The following is a 17,776-nucleotide window of genomic DNA, read 5'->3' as shown; positions in this document are numbered from 1 at the left end:
AAAACTTTTTGACGGTTCAATCAAAAAACGTCGTAGAAACTGCGACGTAAAATATAGCTGTATAAATGCACTTATAAAGGAACAGATACATGTTTATAGACTAAAAATTAAATATAATTATTTAATATTGTATTATACAATATATAGCTATATTATAAATACTATCAATGAATGTATATCTATCATAATACTGTAAAAAAATAGAGTACTTTTTGATATTATACAGTCATTGAGTTAAGTACTTAGTATCGTCCTCTGGAGGTTCCGGTGCTAACTAAAAAGAATTTGGTTACACTAAAAACGAACTTATGAGCTTTTACATACTTCTGTATTTTTCATCTGGATAAATATACAATTGTATCTTCAAGGAATCTACCTTATCGATATTGGATAACTATCGCTTTTGGAATCTTTCCTTAACAATATTAACAATATCAAAGAATAGATTAATTGCATGAAATGCATTCTTATTAATAATTTAAAACAAATATTTTTACTCCATGTAAATAAAATATTACTTTCACACACAGATTCACGCACACGCGCATGTATGCATACACACATATGAACGTTGTTATTTTCTCAACGTCATCATGAGAATTGTTTTTTTTTTCTTTTGAAAGTTTATGGTAGTAACTTTGGTAACTTTACATACTTTTACGTACTACACTATCTTTCTTTCGAGTATTTCGTTTACACACACTCTCTCTTTTCCTTCCCCCCTCCCCCTTCCTCTCTCTCTCTCTCTCTCTCCGTCTTTCTTTAAAAGGAACCGTAAAACATTTTGTATTTTTTCCTTTGTGAGATCTTTCAACTCATAACTTTGTCTATCCAAGGCACGAATTTTTGAATATTAGTATATACACCTGGCAAGTGTTCGCGGCCACAACCAATACCCCATGACACTAAACCAATCAACACGTGTCTGCCTTCAACGGACATGGTCAATGGTCCACCTGAATCTCCCTGTTGAAAAGAAAACAAATCATATGAATAAATTATTGTTCACTAATCAAATAATTATTCAATAATTGGAATTAAAAAAAGAAATGAATTTCTCACTTGACAAGAATCTCGACCACCTTCTTTGTAACCGGCACATAGAAAAACATCGTGTATGGTTTCACGTCTACCAGCTGCTCTGAACCACCTTTGACATCTTTCGTTAGGTATGACCTACAAAAAAATAACATAATTTCAATCAAAGATAATTCAAATAATAATTAATAATAATCCAATTTTGTATCATTCGAATTTACCTCAACGTCGACTTCCTGTAAAACGGATGGTGCTGAACTTTGACCATGTCTGGTTCTTCCCCATCCGGCAACGGTTGCTGTCCGACCTGATAACTTGAGATTTCTAGCTGGTAAGCAAACTGGTACAATGTGTTGTTTAAATATTACAGTTCTTGATAATTTCACCAAAGCAACATCGTTTCGAAAATCCGTAGGTGAATATTGAGGATGAACCTGTTTTATAATATTATTTATTACACATATGTGTGTATGTAATTATTATTGGTATTAGTATAGATAAAGAAAAGAAAATGCATTTTCTAACATACTTCCTTCCTTTCAATGTTAAATTCTTCATGAAGTAAACGTTCCGAACCGTCTCTCACGTCCCATTCACCTAATCGAACTTTCAAATTGTTGTTCGGTGTCCTGAATGAAGAAAGATATTTATTTATACAGCGAAAGGGTTAAAAAAAACAAATGATAGTAAACTAATATTTACGTTGCAACACAGTGTGCTGCAGTTACGACCCATCTGTTGTTCAACAAGGCACCACCACAGGATAATTTCTTTGTAAGGAATCCCGATTTAATAATGGCAGCCTAGAAAATTAATTCATTAAATAATAATAATAATAGAAACGCGTATTTGTTTATACATGCTAAAACATATATTTTTGATAATTTTCTTCTAACCTGCCATGGATGACTTCCAAAACTTGAACTATGTCCACCAACAATCCTATTACTTCTCGTGTAAAGTTCTCCGCAACCTAAAAAAAAAATAGAAAAAAATACACAATAAAATAATTCTCAATGAATAGAATATTTTATTAAGAAAAAAATAAAAGACTTGACAAATGAAAAAAGATCCACATCAGTGGTTGTGTTTCTTCAGATACTTAGAAACAGACGTATTCTCTTGGAATTTATAAATTTTCTCTAAATTCCATTCAATCGGAAAAAATATTTCGTGCAGTTGCAGCATAACGGTGCCAAAGAGAGCGTGCAAAAGAAAATCGTCCCATATATATATTTATAAATATATCGTATTTGTCATGTGGTCTCTTTAACAGAGTGCAATTATCGTGCATTGAAAAACTTTTCATGATATATTACGAAGAATAGAAGAAAATAAAATACTAAAGTGCTCGAGCGTGTGATTCATAATAGATTATGTTCATATCGACCCTTTTCTTGTTCATTTTCTTCTATCATTTGTCTTTACTCATATGTCTCATAAAGTCTCAGTCATTGGTTTCATAATAATAATAATAATAATAATAGTAAGAAGAAGAAGAAAAAGTAAGAAATAAAATATCATATATTTGGTGGTAAGAGTTTGCTTGGTGCATTTTGGTTGGTGCACTTGAGAAGTTTGTTTTTGTTTATGCAGTTTTCTCGATTACCACGATATTGCGAATAATCCAATGAATTAGAGACATCATCGACAGGCACATGGATCCCAGTGTTTGAATGAGGATAAGACGAATCGTACTCGTCCTGAGGATAATCAAATTGAACTGTAGGTGGTCGATAAACTGTGGGACGTGTCACGTAAGAGGGACGATCGTGATCGTGTTGCTGTTGCTGCTGCTGTTGTTGTTGTTGTTGTTGTTGCCAAGTTGGTTTGCTTGGATTATTCACGATGTAGGAATAACTTGGTCTATGAACATCTTCCATGTACGTAGGCTTGATTGGTCTCAAATTGTTACCATAGATATGAACGTTGTCTTCTACGTAGGGTTGTTGATGACCCAGATTTAGCGAAAATGCTATACGTTCAAACACATTCGTACACACACATGACTTTTCTCTTTTCACAATTATTCATTTTCATATCTGTTCATTGTTAAATCTGAATTTGGAATAAAGAAATAAAATATACGAAAGAAAGAAAAACAAGGAAGTAAAAATGACTTCATGGTGCGAGCACTGTAAGATTAAATTCACGCGCAAAGTTTTACGGTAGACAGAAAAGAAAAAGAAAAAGAAAAAAAAAAGCTCCTCTCCATCTGAAACTAACCGTAAATTATAACCGTCTTTGAAAGTGTCGCCAGGTACTCACGACTCACCTGGTCGTTTGCTCTCTACATTCGATTGTGCAATTTCGGATGTGTGACTATTTCTAGAAATCAGGCTAACCTAAGCTTGTTTTATTTCTTAACGGAAGTTTTTATTAACGACACAAGCGTCTGATGAATACGAACATTTAAAAATTAATTTTTACTTGCATAAAAAAAAAAAAAAGAAGATAATTAAACTTGTTTTTAACTCACTGGCATTTTGAAGTAATCCAACACTCGGTTTAGGGATTTTTTCTGGAATATCATCGTCGTCCACGCAACAACTCCAAATTAATCCACCTGAACATAAATCGACCGGTCTACCACCTGCCAGAACGCAACTTATACTCAATCCACATTCAAATTTGGTACCCTTGTATTTGCACGTTTGTGGTATCACTGTCAACAAATAATACAAAATAATTTCATCATTTATACTAGTAATAATATATATTATATTATAGTACTATAGTAAGAAAATTTTATTAATTATTATTATTTGCAACCATGACCATAAAAAAATATTTTTTTTTACTCTTTTTCATATATATCGTTAAGAGCGAAATAATATTTGGAAAAAAGAAAAAGAAAAAGAAAAGAATAATCCTCGTATTCTCCTTGTTCACAGAAAGATGATCACGTTATCATCTCGTTCATCATCTCGTTCATCATCTCGTTCATCATTTCGTTCATCATCTCGAGAAGAACCCATTTTTCTTTGCTCTGTTTAACTAGTTAAATGCTAGTCACTAGACACTTTCGTTCCAAATCACGATTTCGTAAGTGAAAATTTAGTACTCTCGACAAACAGTGACCAAATGCGAAAGTTCACAAGCTTAAGTAATAATAATAATTATAATAATAATAATAATAATAATAATAATATATCGATTTATTCAATTGTTTATTCAAAGGTGTGCCTAATTACCTGTCTACCAATTTCGAAATCTGAAATGAATAGAAATTCGAATACGTGTTTCCTGTTAACTTTTCGTTCAAACAGAAAATTATATGTCAGAAATAATATTATATAATTTTTGTAAAATAACAGCTTAGAAAAAACAATCGAATGATATTTGTATAAAAAAAAAAAAAAAAAAAAAAGAAGAATTTGATGATTATTTTGTTCTATTTTCGTTTGAAGAAACACACATACTTCTGCCTAACATATCCATAATTCCGCTTTGTAGATCCGAAGAAGAATGTCCCCGATAATCATCAGTGTCGCTCTGATTTCTTTTCTTTCTCAGTGTTTCAACCAATAAAACACCTTGTTGTTGACTGGTCAATTTTCTTCTTCTACCTTGCCTGTAATTACTTCCAAAAAGTTTATCCAAATCACCGTTATTTTTTCTACGTTTAATTTCTTCCAAAAATTCTTCAACATTGACCGATTCATCGTCATTAGAATTGATTAATTTATTAACATTCCAATTATTAATTGGATTACGATTATATCTTCCCTCGTTGTTGTTGATAATTAACGAATAATTTTGATTATTTTCTTCTTCTTCTTCTTCTTCTTTATGTTCATCTTCAAGTTCTTCATCGTCATCGTCATGTTCTTCTTCATTTTCTTCATTTACTGGGGGACGTGACGAATATGGAAAATTAGAAACGTATTGATAATTATTTTTTTCCGATGTTGGCAATGATACAACATTTTTCAATGTACTTTCAATAGCACGATGTTCTCGTACAAACTTTCTTCTATTTCGCGACGAATCAACGATAAAACTATTACTTTCACTTTCATCGAAATGATCAATTGATGACATATGATTATTTCTATTTTCTGACAATTCACTATTAACGTCGTCTTCTAAGAAAATAATCGAAGCTGATGGTCCATTTCTTCTTTTATCTTGTCGATAAACAATCGATCTTTGTGTCGTACCAATTCTTCCATCATCCAATCTAACATCCAATTGACTACGTTTCCATGACGTTGAAGTACTCGGACGTTTGTAAAATTTATTTTGCACATCATAACGTACCTGTTCGATTGCATTTACCGTTACGATAATTAAAACGATCGATCCAATGATCTTCATGGTCAAAAATAAACTAAATAAACACAAATTTATATATAGAAAGAAAGTCTATAAAAGTGAAGAATACGATTCGGACAAAAATAATTCTTCACTTTGATAATTTTTCTTCTTTAAACTTCATCGTGTCAAAATATTCGTATAATTGACTTCATTAATGACATTCTCATCAATTTTCTTTTATCATAGATAAATTAACAGATAAATTTTTGCATTTGTAAAATAATATTTATGTAATTTTTCATTAGTTTATACATGACGAAGAATAATTTCAAAAACTTTCTTTCCTTCTTGAAGATGAAGATGAAGATGAAGAAAAATGTTCTTAAATTAAATTGTCCCTTTTTGTTTCTTTCATATGATTTTTGTTTTTTTTGTTTCTTTAAAATAAAGAAGATAAAACACTAGATATCACCAAATAATACTACGACGTTAAAGTTATTTAATTCGAACACTTATGGGAATATTTCACGTGAACTGACAACTACTCATTTCTATCTCGAGTTTCAATTGAACACCAAGGAAACTACTAAGGGACTGGTATTTTGCAGCTGCTATTGTTGCTACTGCTGTTGGTGGTGTTCTCTAGTTCCTCTGCTTTCACCGACATCGGCTGGCTAGCTGGCTAGCTGGCTTTCTCAAAGACAAACCGATGTCACCTCTTCGTCTTGCATTGGTTCCCCACTCTTTATTCTTTTTCTTTTTTTACGAGGAGACTCCTAAGTATGTAACTCAAATACTTGCTTGTTTTTCATTCTTAACAACCTTTTCCTTTCTTTTTCTTTTCTTTCATCCCCTCCCTCCTCCTCTAGAATTCTCCTTCATGAATAAAATTGTTTAATTTTTTTGTTTCTTATACTTTTGACTATTGATTTTAATTGAATTTTTTTTTTTTAATATTAATTATTATTATTTTAATAAAAAATTTATAAATATTATAAAATATATTGTATATATAATAGATTTTTGAAATGAATTCTCTCGTAGAAAGTAAACGTTCTATAAGTGGCCTTTCAAGTACAATTCCAATTTTGTTGTCCCTCGTTAACTCGACTGTGAACCGCGAAATTTCAACGTTTTTCTTATTCTTTCTTTCTTTTTTTTCTTCTCATAATCATGGTTCGATTTACTATATAAACATATATTATCGTTTTATATTTGAAATCATTTATTGTTGCAATACTTCCGACCATGACGATAATTTTAATAATAGTTTCTACAAAATTTTCGTACATACGTATCTTTTAACTAATCAAATAAAACATAATTAACCTCAAAAGTAAATATACACACTTTATATATATATATATATTATATATATATATAACTATAACCAACTATATTTTCCATAAAGCATTTTTTAACATCATTTTATATGAATTATTTATAGTTTGATCCAAACCTGTTTGGACACCCTATATATCATAGAAGGGTAGTATTCTGTACTCCCGTTACAATAGTAGTTCTCCTAGCGACCGCAGCGTGTCGCATTATTCTCGCAATCGTTTCCTTACACGAAATAGTTTAAATAACCGCACTTTACCGAGTTCGATATCGCTTCTCGGCTCCCTGAGCTAAGATCAAAGTGTAGTATCGTGTCTAAGTGACGAAAATTTGGAAAGCGTGGCGCATTAAGTTTCACTTCTTTATCTCGCGCGTAGTGGTTTATCTAATTATTTATTTATTTATTTATTTTTTAAGTACGTATTTATTTCTTTTTTTCTGCGTATATCCGTGCTGTCCTCTCCAGTAATTACAGAAATTTTGCATATGTATTTATAAACTCCCCCAGTACTGTAAATTTTAAATTTCTGTAATTACGGAAAACCGTTAACGTATGCCAGTCTAACGGGATTAGACGTTATTGCGAATATCTACCTATTTATTATTTTATTATTTATTTATTAATTACTTATTCTTTTTTCATTATTCACCCATCTATCTACCGAATTGTGTACAATAAACTAGCTGTGCACCTACTTACAGTGCTAATTAACTTATTCGCAACCACGTCAAAACACCCCCAATTAATTAATCTAATTAATTTACTTATTGTTCTATTTTAAATTATCATTGTTCGTAACTGCTGAAGTAATAACTATATTGATTATAATTTGGTATAAAATGAATACCTCCCGGGCGATTGTAACACCTTACTCGTAATCTAGGGGGTACGAATTAATTCCTTTAACATAATTAACTTATTTCAATTAATATCTCTTTTTTCTTTTTCTTCTCTTCTTTCTCCACGATCGTAAGGTATTTTAAATCGTCCGTTAAATCAGGCTGGCATACACCCGTTAGTATTTACGAAGATTCGAAATTACCCCTGACCTTGTCCTTCCCAATCTTCCCCGATCCTTTGTTTCCTTTTAAACTTTAAATCCCCAACGTATACAGACCTTTGTCAACGTTGCTTCCTTCCCCTCTCCCTCCCCATCCTTCTCCGAATCTTCGTAACGTCTTAACCGTATTTATTATTTATTTATCTATTTACTTATTTATTTAATTAATCACTTGTATACTTATTTATCTACCTACTTGTTTATTTATTAACTTGTTTTTCGGCGCTGCTTATTTTGCCCTCTTTACTCGTGTTAAAATATCAACACACGCTGCGCCGCACGCGTCACTTAGGCACGACTAGAAAAAGGCAAGGAAGGCGGGCTCTGTACCGACTGGGTAATTGCTCGTCTGCCGGCAGACGCCGGTTATCCCACGCGACGCCGTGAGCGAGACCTGTTTTATCGACACTGATAAAACAAATTTTAAATTATTGACTGCGGCCACCGGTGGCCACTAATCCTATTTATTCTATGACCCTTTATATAATTTAACTTATTTATTTAACTTATTTATTTTACTTACTTATTTGACTTATTACCATTTATCTATTTATTTATCATTTATTCTATTGACTCATCTATCTATTTTATCTATTGACCTTCCTCTATCGACTTCTTTCAATTATTTTAACCTATAACTTTACTTATTTATTTCATCTATTTATTGTTTTTTTTAAAAAAAAAAAAAAAAAAATGACATCGCTCACGGCGGCCCAGGTCGGTGCGGAGGACGTTAGGGAAATCATCATCTTAAACCCTACCGTCACAGAGCTTCGATGCGAGCTCTGTCCTGCCGAAATCATAGGCAGGAGGAACCGTGATGGTCGCCGGGGCGGGATATTCAAAGGGGGGCGGAGGCACGAGGACTACATTAAGCACCTAAAAACATATCACAGGAATACAAACTACAGAATAATTCATAAATGCGCAGAGTGTGATTACATTGGCGACGGGATTTATGCCCGCCGCCGTGTAACCATGCACCACAGGAAAATGCACATGCCTCCGCCCCCCTCCCGAAATGCGCAAGTTCCCACAAGAACACCCTCACCAATCCCGCGCATATCCTCTCCGCCTTCTGACTCGGACTCCGGGGATTCATTCGCCAACGTCGTGCGGAGACGGGTGATAAGACCTGAGTCCAGGGTCCCCCCAACATCACACCGAAGAAGGACCCCACCACCCGCAACACCCCCCCCACCACAACCATCAGCCCCCGAACCCCTTCCAGAAGAGGAACCACGGAGGCGGGTGACAAGGTCTCAGTCAAGGGGCCCCCGCACACCATCCAGGAGGACCCCGTCACCCGCCCGTCACCCCCCAACACGACCAACCCAGTTGGAGCCCCTCCTAGAGGAGGGGGAAAGATCCGTCGGCCCGCCCCTCCCCACGCCACGGAGCCCGCCTCCCACAGCAGCAAGGAGGGTCTTCAGGGGGCTTCTCTCCCTACGTCAAACGGGAGCCCGTCGAAGGATGGCTTATTCACCACCGCAGTCGCCGGAACAGGAGGTGGCCACGAGCTGCGCTCCGGCGACCCTCACAACAGCAACGACCACCACTACAACCTGCACGGGCTCCCTTCCATCGATCAGGGCAACTCCACCACAGGGGAGAAGTCCCCCCGTACAGCCGCCAACACCATCTGAGCGGCCGCCAACACCACCCCAGCAGCTGCCAACACCACCGGAGCACCTGCCAACACCACCCCTGCGGCCGCAAACACCACCTGAGCGGCCGCAAACCCCGCCCCCGCAGACAAACCCTGAACCCAGGAGGGCGGTGGAACAAGGAAGGGGAGCAGACCCTCAGGAGCGGACTCCGCCCCCATCAAGGGAGGGGGAACAAGAAGAGGAATGGAGGCTGGTGGGGAGTGGAAGAAGAAGTGGAGGGGGAAGAAGAGGAAGAAGAAGAGGAGAGCCGACGTCCCCCGGGTCCGAGTCTAATCCTGAGAGACCCGCCGGAAACCGTCCTGACCCTGGGGGTGATTCCCCCCATAGCCCTACACATCAGCCCGTACCCCTCACACAGAATCCTTTCCTCTCCCTTCCCACAGATGATGCCGGAGGGAGTAGTTTATATAATGGGGGGGAGGGGGCCCTCCCCTTTGTGGGCGCGGGGCGGCCTCGTCGCCCGTCGGGCGGTCAGTCTCCTCCTGGTTCTGCTGGGGGGCGTGGGGGGGTTGGGCGTCGTCGCGCCAATCCCTCCTCGCCCAACAGCGATCAGGTGGTGCTGATCCGTTTGATTGAGGCGGCGGGAACCGTCCAGGAGCTGGAAAACGCCGCCCAAAGGGTGGCGGAGTTTTTCAGCTCTCGTGCGCAGCGAAGGGGAGGGGAACAGGGGGGGCCTGATACCCAGACGAGGGGGAGGAGACGTCCTAACCGAGTCCATCCTACACCCATCCCGCCGGAAGGGAGTCAGGAGAGGGTGCGTCGGGCGACCCGTCTCCAGCAACTCTACCGAACCAATCGGCGGCGGGCCATAAGGGAGGTGGTGTCGGGCCCGCCCACGGCATGTTCCATTGACCGTGAGCGGATCCGAGACCACTTCGTGGAGGTCCACCGAACTAGAGAAGCTGGGGGTGGCGACCCTGAAGTACTCGTGCAGCAGCCCACAAATCCAAATCTGGATGTGGCCCTGACCGCTCCCCTGGGAAGGATGGAGGTCTCTGCCAGGCTCAGGAGGATGAAGAACTCATCCCCTGGACCTGATGGGGTCCTCTACTCCGACCTAGGACGAGCGGACCCAGGATGCCACATCTTAACATCAATTTTTAACGCCTGCTTAAGGCTGGGTGCTGTCCCTGACTCCTGGAAGGCTTCCATTTCCATACTCCTCCCCAAGAAAGATAATCTGGACTCCTTGGACAACTGGCGCCCGATAGCGATGGGGGATACAACCCCAAAGCTATTCGCGGCGCTAGTTGCCCATCGCCTTACCGTCTGGGCTCAGGAGGGGGGAAGCTCAGCGCGTCACAGAAGGGCTTCCTCCCCTATGAGGGCTGTGTGGAGCACAATTTTGTGCTCCAAGAGATTCTAACAGATTCAAGAAAGAAGGGGAAAGAGGTGGTGGTCGTGTGGTTGGACCTGGCCAACGCGTTTGGTTCGGTCCCCCACACGACCATATTTGAGGCCCTCCGACAACATCATCTGCCTCCCCCTATTCTTAAATTAATAAAATCCTATTATGGGGGGGTCACGACTAGGTTCAGGACGATAGAAGGCCTGACGGATCCCATCCCAATCCACTCAGGGGTGCGCCAGGGCTGCCCCCTGAGCCCAATCATTTTTAATCTGGCGATTGAATTCTTGTTGCGACCACTCGCGGGCATCAACGTCGGCTACCGGTTACACGATCAGACATTCAACAGCCTGGGGTACGCGGACGATATTGCCCTTATAGCAAGCTCTCCTACCGGGATGGAGACCCTCCTTGAATCAGTAAATGAATCTGCGCGCTCTAGGGGCCTCATCTTTAATGCTAAGAAATGTGCCTCTCTCCATGTTGGCGAGGGAAGGCGAAAAAATAGAGTCAAAAACACGCGACTTAAAATCGGCGGCGAGTTTATGAGGCCCCTGGAGGAGGGAGAGGCATACTCCCACCTCGGCACACCGACCGGTTTCAATTGCGCACAGACGCCTGTGGAGCTTCTCTCCCAGGTCACCAAGGATATCAGAGCGGTGGACTCCAGCCTCCTTGCCCCCTGGCAGAAGCTCGACGCGGTAGCTACTTTCGTACTGCCGCGACTCGACTTCTGTCTGGGGGGATCACACGTGGAGAAGGGTCCGCTGAAAGTCGTGGACAAGGTCGTCAAACGGACAGCGAAGGGGTGGCTGCATCTCCCTCAGCGCGCGAGCGCGGAGGTAGTGTTCCTGCCCCCCAGGGAAGGTGGAGGAGGGCTCCTCCCGCTCGCGGACCTCGTCGACATCCTGACAATCTCTCATACATTTAAGCTTTTAACATCAAAGGATCGCGAAGTCAGGATGTTGGCGTGGAGTTCACTGAGGGAGACAGTAGCCTTCCGGATAAGACGCGATCCCCGCGGGGACGACCTTGCCCAATACCTGTCCGGGAGCGTTGAGGGAGACCTCTCAGGACCTTCGACGGACACTTATTCATTGTGGTCGAGGACCCGGAGTGCCACCAGAAGAGGAGCCAAAACATTCGAAATTCGGTGGGAATGGTGTGGGGAGAGCCAGGAACTCTCCCTGGTGTGTCGGGGTGGCAGTGGCCACCCTGTTAGAGTTACTCCCGCGAGTAGAGAGAAGGTCGTGGGTAGATTGAGGGCAGCAGTGATATCCTGGTACCGTGAGCGTTTGCTCGCCAAACCCGACCAGGGCAAGGTGTTTGAGGTCACCTCACGGTCCAGGATAGCAAATCATTTCATGCGGAGTGGTAGAAACACCCGCTTCGCCGATTGGCGCTTCGTACACCGAGCCCGCCTTGGCGTTCTCCCCCTTAATGGAGCGAGACGCTGGGGGGACGGTGACAAGCGTTGCCGGCGATGCGGGGATGTTGAAACCATTCCGCATGTTCTGAACCACTGCGGCCCTCACTCTGCCGCACGACAATTCCGGCACGATGCCTTAGTTGAACGTTTAGTCAAAGCAAACCGCGCGCGTGGGGTCGTCCGCGTGAACCAGGCTGTTGAAGGCGCGAGCCCCCCAAACAGACTACTGCGGCCCGATATTGTCGTCAGGAATGAGGAGGAAAAAACGATAATGATAATCGATGTATGCGTCCCATTCGAAAATAGAAGGGAGGCACTGGACATAGCCCGCGAGCACAAAATAAATAAATATGTACCCCTAGCAAATGATCTCCGTGCTCGCGGCTATGAGACAGTGATCCTCCCCTTCGTGATAGGAGCATTAGGCGCTTGGGACCACCGGAACAAGGAGACCATCAACCGCCTCAAAATCAGTAAATTTTATAGCGCAATGATGAGGCGGTTGATGGTCAGCGACACGATCAGGTGGTCCAGGGATATTTACGTCGAACACGTGACCGGTAGCCGGCAATACTAGCGGCGCTACCTTGCCTTTAGACCGAGCTGCGATCAATGCACATTGTATTTGTATATTTACTTATTACCTATTTATCTCATATATTCAATGTACCTATTTATTATTGTATTTCGTTTGATCTATTATTGTACTTACTATATGCTACCTATAATTTATATTGTATTCACCAAAAGCTGATAACTATTACTCACTTGTAAAACCCTTCGGGGATGATCTCTGTATTTCTACCCTTTAACCGGGGAAGTTTCTGTAAACTTTTACTTAAATAAAATCTGTTCTTATCAGCTTAATATCTGATACGCATTTCATAGAAATGCCAGAATATTAGCTAGATTTTTGCAAAATGGCGGAATTACGAAGCTTGCTTCGTATCTGCCACGGGTTGAGTCGGCATTGCAGTACAGCCGAATTCAGCTCCCCTAATTAAATTAAAACATAATAATTTTTATAGGATTATATCTCTTAAAATAATCGATCATAACAAATTATGACAATTTTCTGAAAAACTTCATGAGGAAAATATTTTGAAACCTTAAACTCTAAGTTGTTGCCTTCGAGGCACAACCGATATTACAGCACTCTTTATTCCAATTGTAGAATAAGTAGGAGCTGCTGATTAAATAACCACAAATTACCGTCGGAGCGTTAAGGGTTAAAAAATTGAACCTTGAACTTTATAGACTCACAAAATTCAACTTGTTATCTGAACATTATTTATTATTTTCCTCTACTTAAACTCGTTATTGTTAAATATATAATTAGTAATTTTTTGTCTTTTTGTTGTTACTTTGTTTCTTTCAACGAGAATAATAGAATAGAGAAGAAGTAAAGTTGGCTCGTGTCCGAAAGTAAAAAGAAAAAATTCATTGTCATTCGAAGAGAGTTATATACGAGTATAGTATATAAGCCAAGCCCCTTTCTCTTTCGGTGAAACACATTTTAAAATTCACGCTAATACAATCACTAACTACTACTGAGGTGTTAAGTAGAGGTATGCGAGTTATTATGATTTATCGAATCACATAATTCTTTCATATGACAAGAGGATATTATAAAAGAAAAAGAGTGTAAGAGAGAAGGTGTTTAAAAAAATATATATTAAATATAAATTAACTTACAACCAAGTTCATCGAAGAATCTCGTTTTTCTGTTGGTGGTGTCAAGATGATTAACATCGTTCAAAGTTTCTTCGTTATTTGGAAAATCTGATTAAATCAAAATTGCTAATTAACTCTTTTGGAAATCTTGTTAAACACATATGTTTTAAATTATTTTTAAGTATAAATTATATTGAATGTTTCTTACCAAATTTGTCGAGATAACGATCGTTTTTTCTACAATTAGTTAAACCAAATCCAATAAGGATGAATAGGATGAAGAAGGACGATGTGGACGCAACCATTTCTTTCTTCCAACGACCGATGAAAATTCGCCAATTCACTTTCATTCACCTTGTTACATTTTTTTTTCTCACTTACGTCCTTTCAAACATGTTACTTTTTTTGTTCGTCCGATTTATTTATTTCTTAAACACTATTTTCAATTATTAATGATTTACACTTTAACACTTTTATTCTCACAAAATTGAAGACTCTCACAAAACTTCAGAATTATATTCAATCAATGTTTTATAATAAAGCAACAGCAATGCTTGGCAGGAGCATCCTTGCATATATAAAAATACATCAACCCTGACGTGACCAAATAAATTTCGTTGTGATACGAAATAATAAATAATAAATATAATATATATATAATAATAATATAATAAAATATAAAATAGTAAAATTTAAACTTATATATATATGTACACTTCCTTGTTAAAACCGGCCGAGTTCAGGAACCGTGGAGAAGGTGTACAGTCCATGTACAGTCCGATTCAAAAGTGGGACACGAAACCAGGCCACCGAAACAAGTGGCACGCCTTTTAATGCTTCGTAACGTTCGAATCGTCTTCTTCTTCTTCTTCTTCTTCTACCTTCACAATTCACCCCTCCCTCCCCCTGCTTCGGACCCCCTTCCTCGTCTCGTGTACCTTTTAGTTATTAGTGAAAGTTAACCGGTAACTTTCGACTTTGACAACGAAGCCATTCGTTTGTAATGGTTCCACCCCCTCCCCCTTCTATCAATCTCTCTCTCTCTCTCTCTCTCTCTCTCTCTCTCTCTCGCTCTGTTCAATTTGTCCAATGGAAATTCGAAGTGTCTTTGATTGTTTTGTTTATTTATTAGAACTAAAACGAAAGGATGGAAGGAAGGAAAAAGAGCTTTCTCCAATCGTTAGAGTTTCCAAACTTGTCTAATGAATTTAATCTAATACGCCAATTAACATTCCTTTTTTGTCCTTTTTATTTATTTATTTTTTTTTACTTTTTTTCTTCTAGTAGTAGTCGAATAAAAAAGTTTGCTTCGTATTTTAATGGAAAAATAATGAAACAACTTGTATTTTTTATACTAATTTTATTGGTTTTCTTTTTTCCTTCTTTCAAAAGTTATTAGATTTATTAGGAAAATTACTAAAGAAACTTTTCTTCCTTTATTATTTTAAATAAATCACGCGTTGGTTTATGAAAAGAATATTACGAAAAAAAACACGTTGTTTTTTATTTTAAAGTATTTTATATAAAAGAAAATATTGATTAGAAATTAATAATAATAATAATAATAATAAATTCTATCAAACGTTGTTCATTCCCATCGCTAATTCAATTGTAGTACCGTACGCAATGATATATACATATCGATTAATATCGATCGACCTGTTTTATCGAACCGTAACACAAAAACCGCACAACTTAGTATTACGGATAGATAATTTCCATCTATTTTTTCTTTTTTGATTACCACTTAAACCTAACTCTACTACTCCACCCTCCTATAATAAATTATCATTTGCTCACGGATGTATGACGTTTCTCAATTCACAATGTTGCATTCGATGTTAGAAAATATTAAATATTATATATTTATATATATATATATATCATTTGAGCGTACAAAAACTATCCCAATGCTTTTGCAAATTAATTTATAATTTTTTAATACAAATTTATATTTTTAGAATCATATAAAAAATACACACATCTCCATTTAATTTGTTTAATTTCATATTAATACAAATTTAGAAATTAATATGAAAATAATTTGATTTACACGCTACTGTGTTATTTAATGCTATTCAATTTATTTTCATTTAAAAATCACTCGATAATTAATAAATTTAAAAAAAAACAAACCATGCAAGTGAGGACTCCATGCAAAATACAAAAAACGGGAAGTATAATAATCGTATAGAACTTTTCGAACCTTTTCATAGAGTATCTCACCTGGATTTCTAAACGAGATCAAGGTCGCCGACACGGGGAACTGAATATCGAAAGAAATGAGTACCAACCAACAAGATCACGGACAAACTCAAGATGTTTTACGTTTATTAGTAAGACTTTTTCTCTTTTCACACATTCGTAAGAAAGAAACAAAAGATTATTGACCAATCATCATGCTTTCTTTTCTATCTTTTTTATCTTTTTTATCTTCTAATCTTTCTCTTACTCTCTCGCACACTTTCTCGTACAATTTTCACACCGAACACTTTTCTTTTTCTTATTTACGATATGTACACTTGTTTATATTCCACGTACATTATGATGTGTGTTTGTGTAGATGTATAAATTTGTTTGATATTTAAAAAAAAAAAGGGAAGATAAGATGAAATAAAAATTCGAGATCACTTGTGCGATGAACAAATTTGTGTTTAAGTGAAAAAGAAAGGAATAATAATTATTACGATCAAATGAAGGAATAATTTAAATTTGTTTTTTGGTTTTTTAAGGGTTGGAAAAAGGGAAGGGAAAGGATTAAAAATTGTTCGTTTTCTTTTAAAACGAATAAACGAAGGAATATTTGTGAATAGACCACCGCGAGACGCGAGTGACTACTGATGAGGAACAGAATCACATCAGCATCCGAGACACCACTCTCTTCGTTCTCTGTATATTTATGTAGGTATATGTGTGTATTTGTTTGTAGTTTAAGTGTCTTTCCATGTGGCCTTATCCACCATGGGCCCTTCTCCTCACTCTCTCTCGATGGATCACAACAAGACTCTATACAACATTTATTTTCTCTTATTATTTCCTTACATTTCTACTTATACTACTTCTACTATATATATATGTGGCTCACAATCAGTCCGATACACATGTCTTTAAGTCAACGAATTACCTTATACCACCATCTGTTAGAATCTTATCGAACTAATAGAGATAATAATGCCCCTTTGTTAATAAATTCGCAATAAAGTAATATTGCGATTATAAATTGAAATATAAACTATTGTATCTCTCAAGTTGGATGAAACTGCACAGAGTGTGCAAAATTTTATTAAAATCGGTTCAGTAATTTAGGGGTCCATTGCGGACAAACAACGTGACACCTAATTTATAAATATTAAGAAGATTAGTAATAATAATATTAATTTTAATTATTAATATATAATATATATTAATATTATATATATATACTAGGATGTGTGATTCTTTTTAATATTTTGTTTATTTTATTTTTAGTTTCTACTTTACATTGTAATACGATCGTGTCTATTTGATACACTGACCGCGAACCCGCAAATCCCGAAACTTACTTTCATAGAAAGTCAGAATCGCTGAAAGAAAACAATCCGTTTTCTTCAACATGCGGTTTCACTTTGTTCGAAAGATAGGTCATCAAATCGTCCAATGGAAATTGTAGTATAATTTCCGATACATTTAAAAGCTAATCTTTTATTAAATCATTATATATAGATATATACATATCTTCTCTTACTCTCTATAACATTTATCGACTAACTGGATTTCATTTTTTTGTCATACATAAACCTTTTTTCTTTCATAATTGTCGATAATTTAGGTTACGCCAATGTATTAATCGATCATGACACGTAACGCACTCTAACGATCGATAGTGGAACTTTAATGACTGATTTTATTCCTAATATAAATGTTTCAAGTTTTCTGTTGTACCGACTAAATACAAATATTATTATTTCATATAAAT

General features: G+C 37.6%; 1 protein-coding gene and 1 non-coding gene across 8 annotated transcripts; one reads left to right on the top strand and one right to left on the bottom strand.

Annotated features, from left to right (window-relative positions):
• Positions 1-306: 306 nt before the first annotated feature.
• Positions 307-17,092, bottom strand: LOC107072206 (serine protease 27). 7 transcript variants are annotated; one of them, XM_089174473.1, is made up of 12 exons: positions 16,274-17,092; positions 16,048-16,087; positions 14,030-14,389; positions 13,843-13,929; positions 3,518-3,703; positions 2,648-3,013; positions 1,935-2,011; positions 1,741-1,841; positions 1,568-1,667; positions 1,260-1,472; positions 1,063-1,176; positions 307-966 (listed from the first exon to the last, which is right to left on the bottom strand). In XM_089174473.1, exons 3-12 carry the CDS (start codon positions 14,169-14,171, stop codon positions 811-813), a joined length of 1,542 nt encoding a protein of 513 aa, XP_089030599.1. In that variant the 5' UTR covers positions 14,172-14,389; positions 16,048-16,087; positions 16,274-17,092; the 3' UTR covers positions 307-810. The 7 variants fall into 7 exon arrangements, with proteins under 7 accessions (XP_089030599.1, XP_015187436.2, XP_089030597.1 ...); XM_015331950.2 differs by having other exon boundaries at positions 16,028-17,092; XM_089174471.1 differs by having other exon boundaries at positions 14,030-14,415; positions 16,048-17,092.
• LOC149031903 (U2 spliceosomal RNA) lies at positions 12,966-13,148 on the top strand. The gene has a single exon (XR_016177239.1). It is a non-coding gene; the product is annotated as a U2 spliceosomal RNA (small nuclear RNA).
• Positions 17,093-17,776: the final 684 nt, after the last annotated feature.

This window comes from Polistes dominula, unplaced genomic scaffold (assembly GCF_049000335.1).
Source record: "Polistes dominula isolate Pdom_NZ unplaced genomic scaffold, Pdom_raw_medaka contig_83, whole genome shotgun sequence".
NCBI lineage: Eukaryota > Metazoa > Arthropoda > Insecta > Hymenoptera > Vespidae > Polistes > Polistes dominula.
This window is presented reverse-complemented; position numbering and strand designations above follow the sequence as displayed.

Coding starts and splice junctions, on each gene's coding strand:
- LOC107072206 (XM_089174468.1), bottom strand. CDS start 5,082: ATGTCATCAATTGATCATTTCGATGAAAGTGAAAGTAATAGTTTTATC. Junction 3,704..4,460: donor TATGGATATGTTAGGCAGAA/GTATGTGTGTTT, acceptor ATTTGTTGACAG/TGATACCACAAACGTGCAAA. Junction 3,014..3,517: donor TGGATTACTTCAAAATGCCA/GTGAGTTAAAAA, acceptor TTGAACGTATAG/CATTTTCGCTAAATCTGGGT.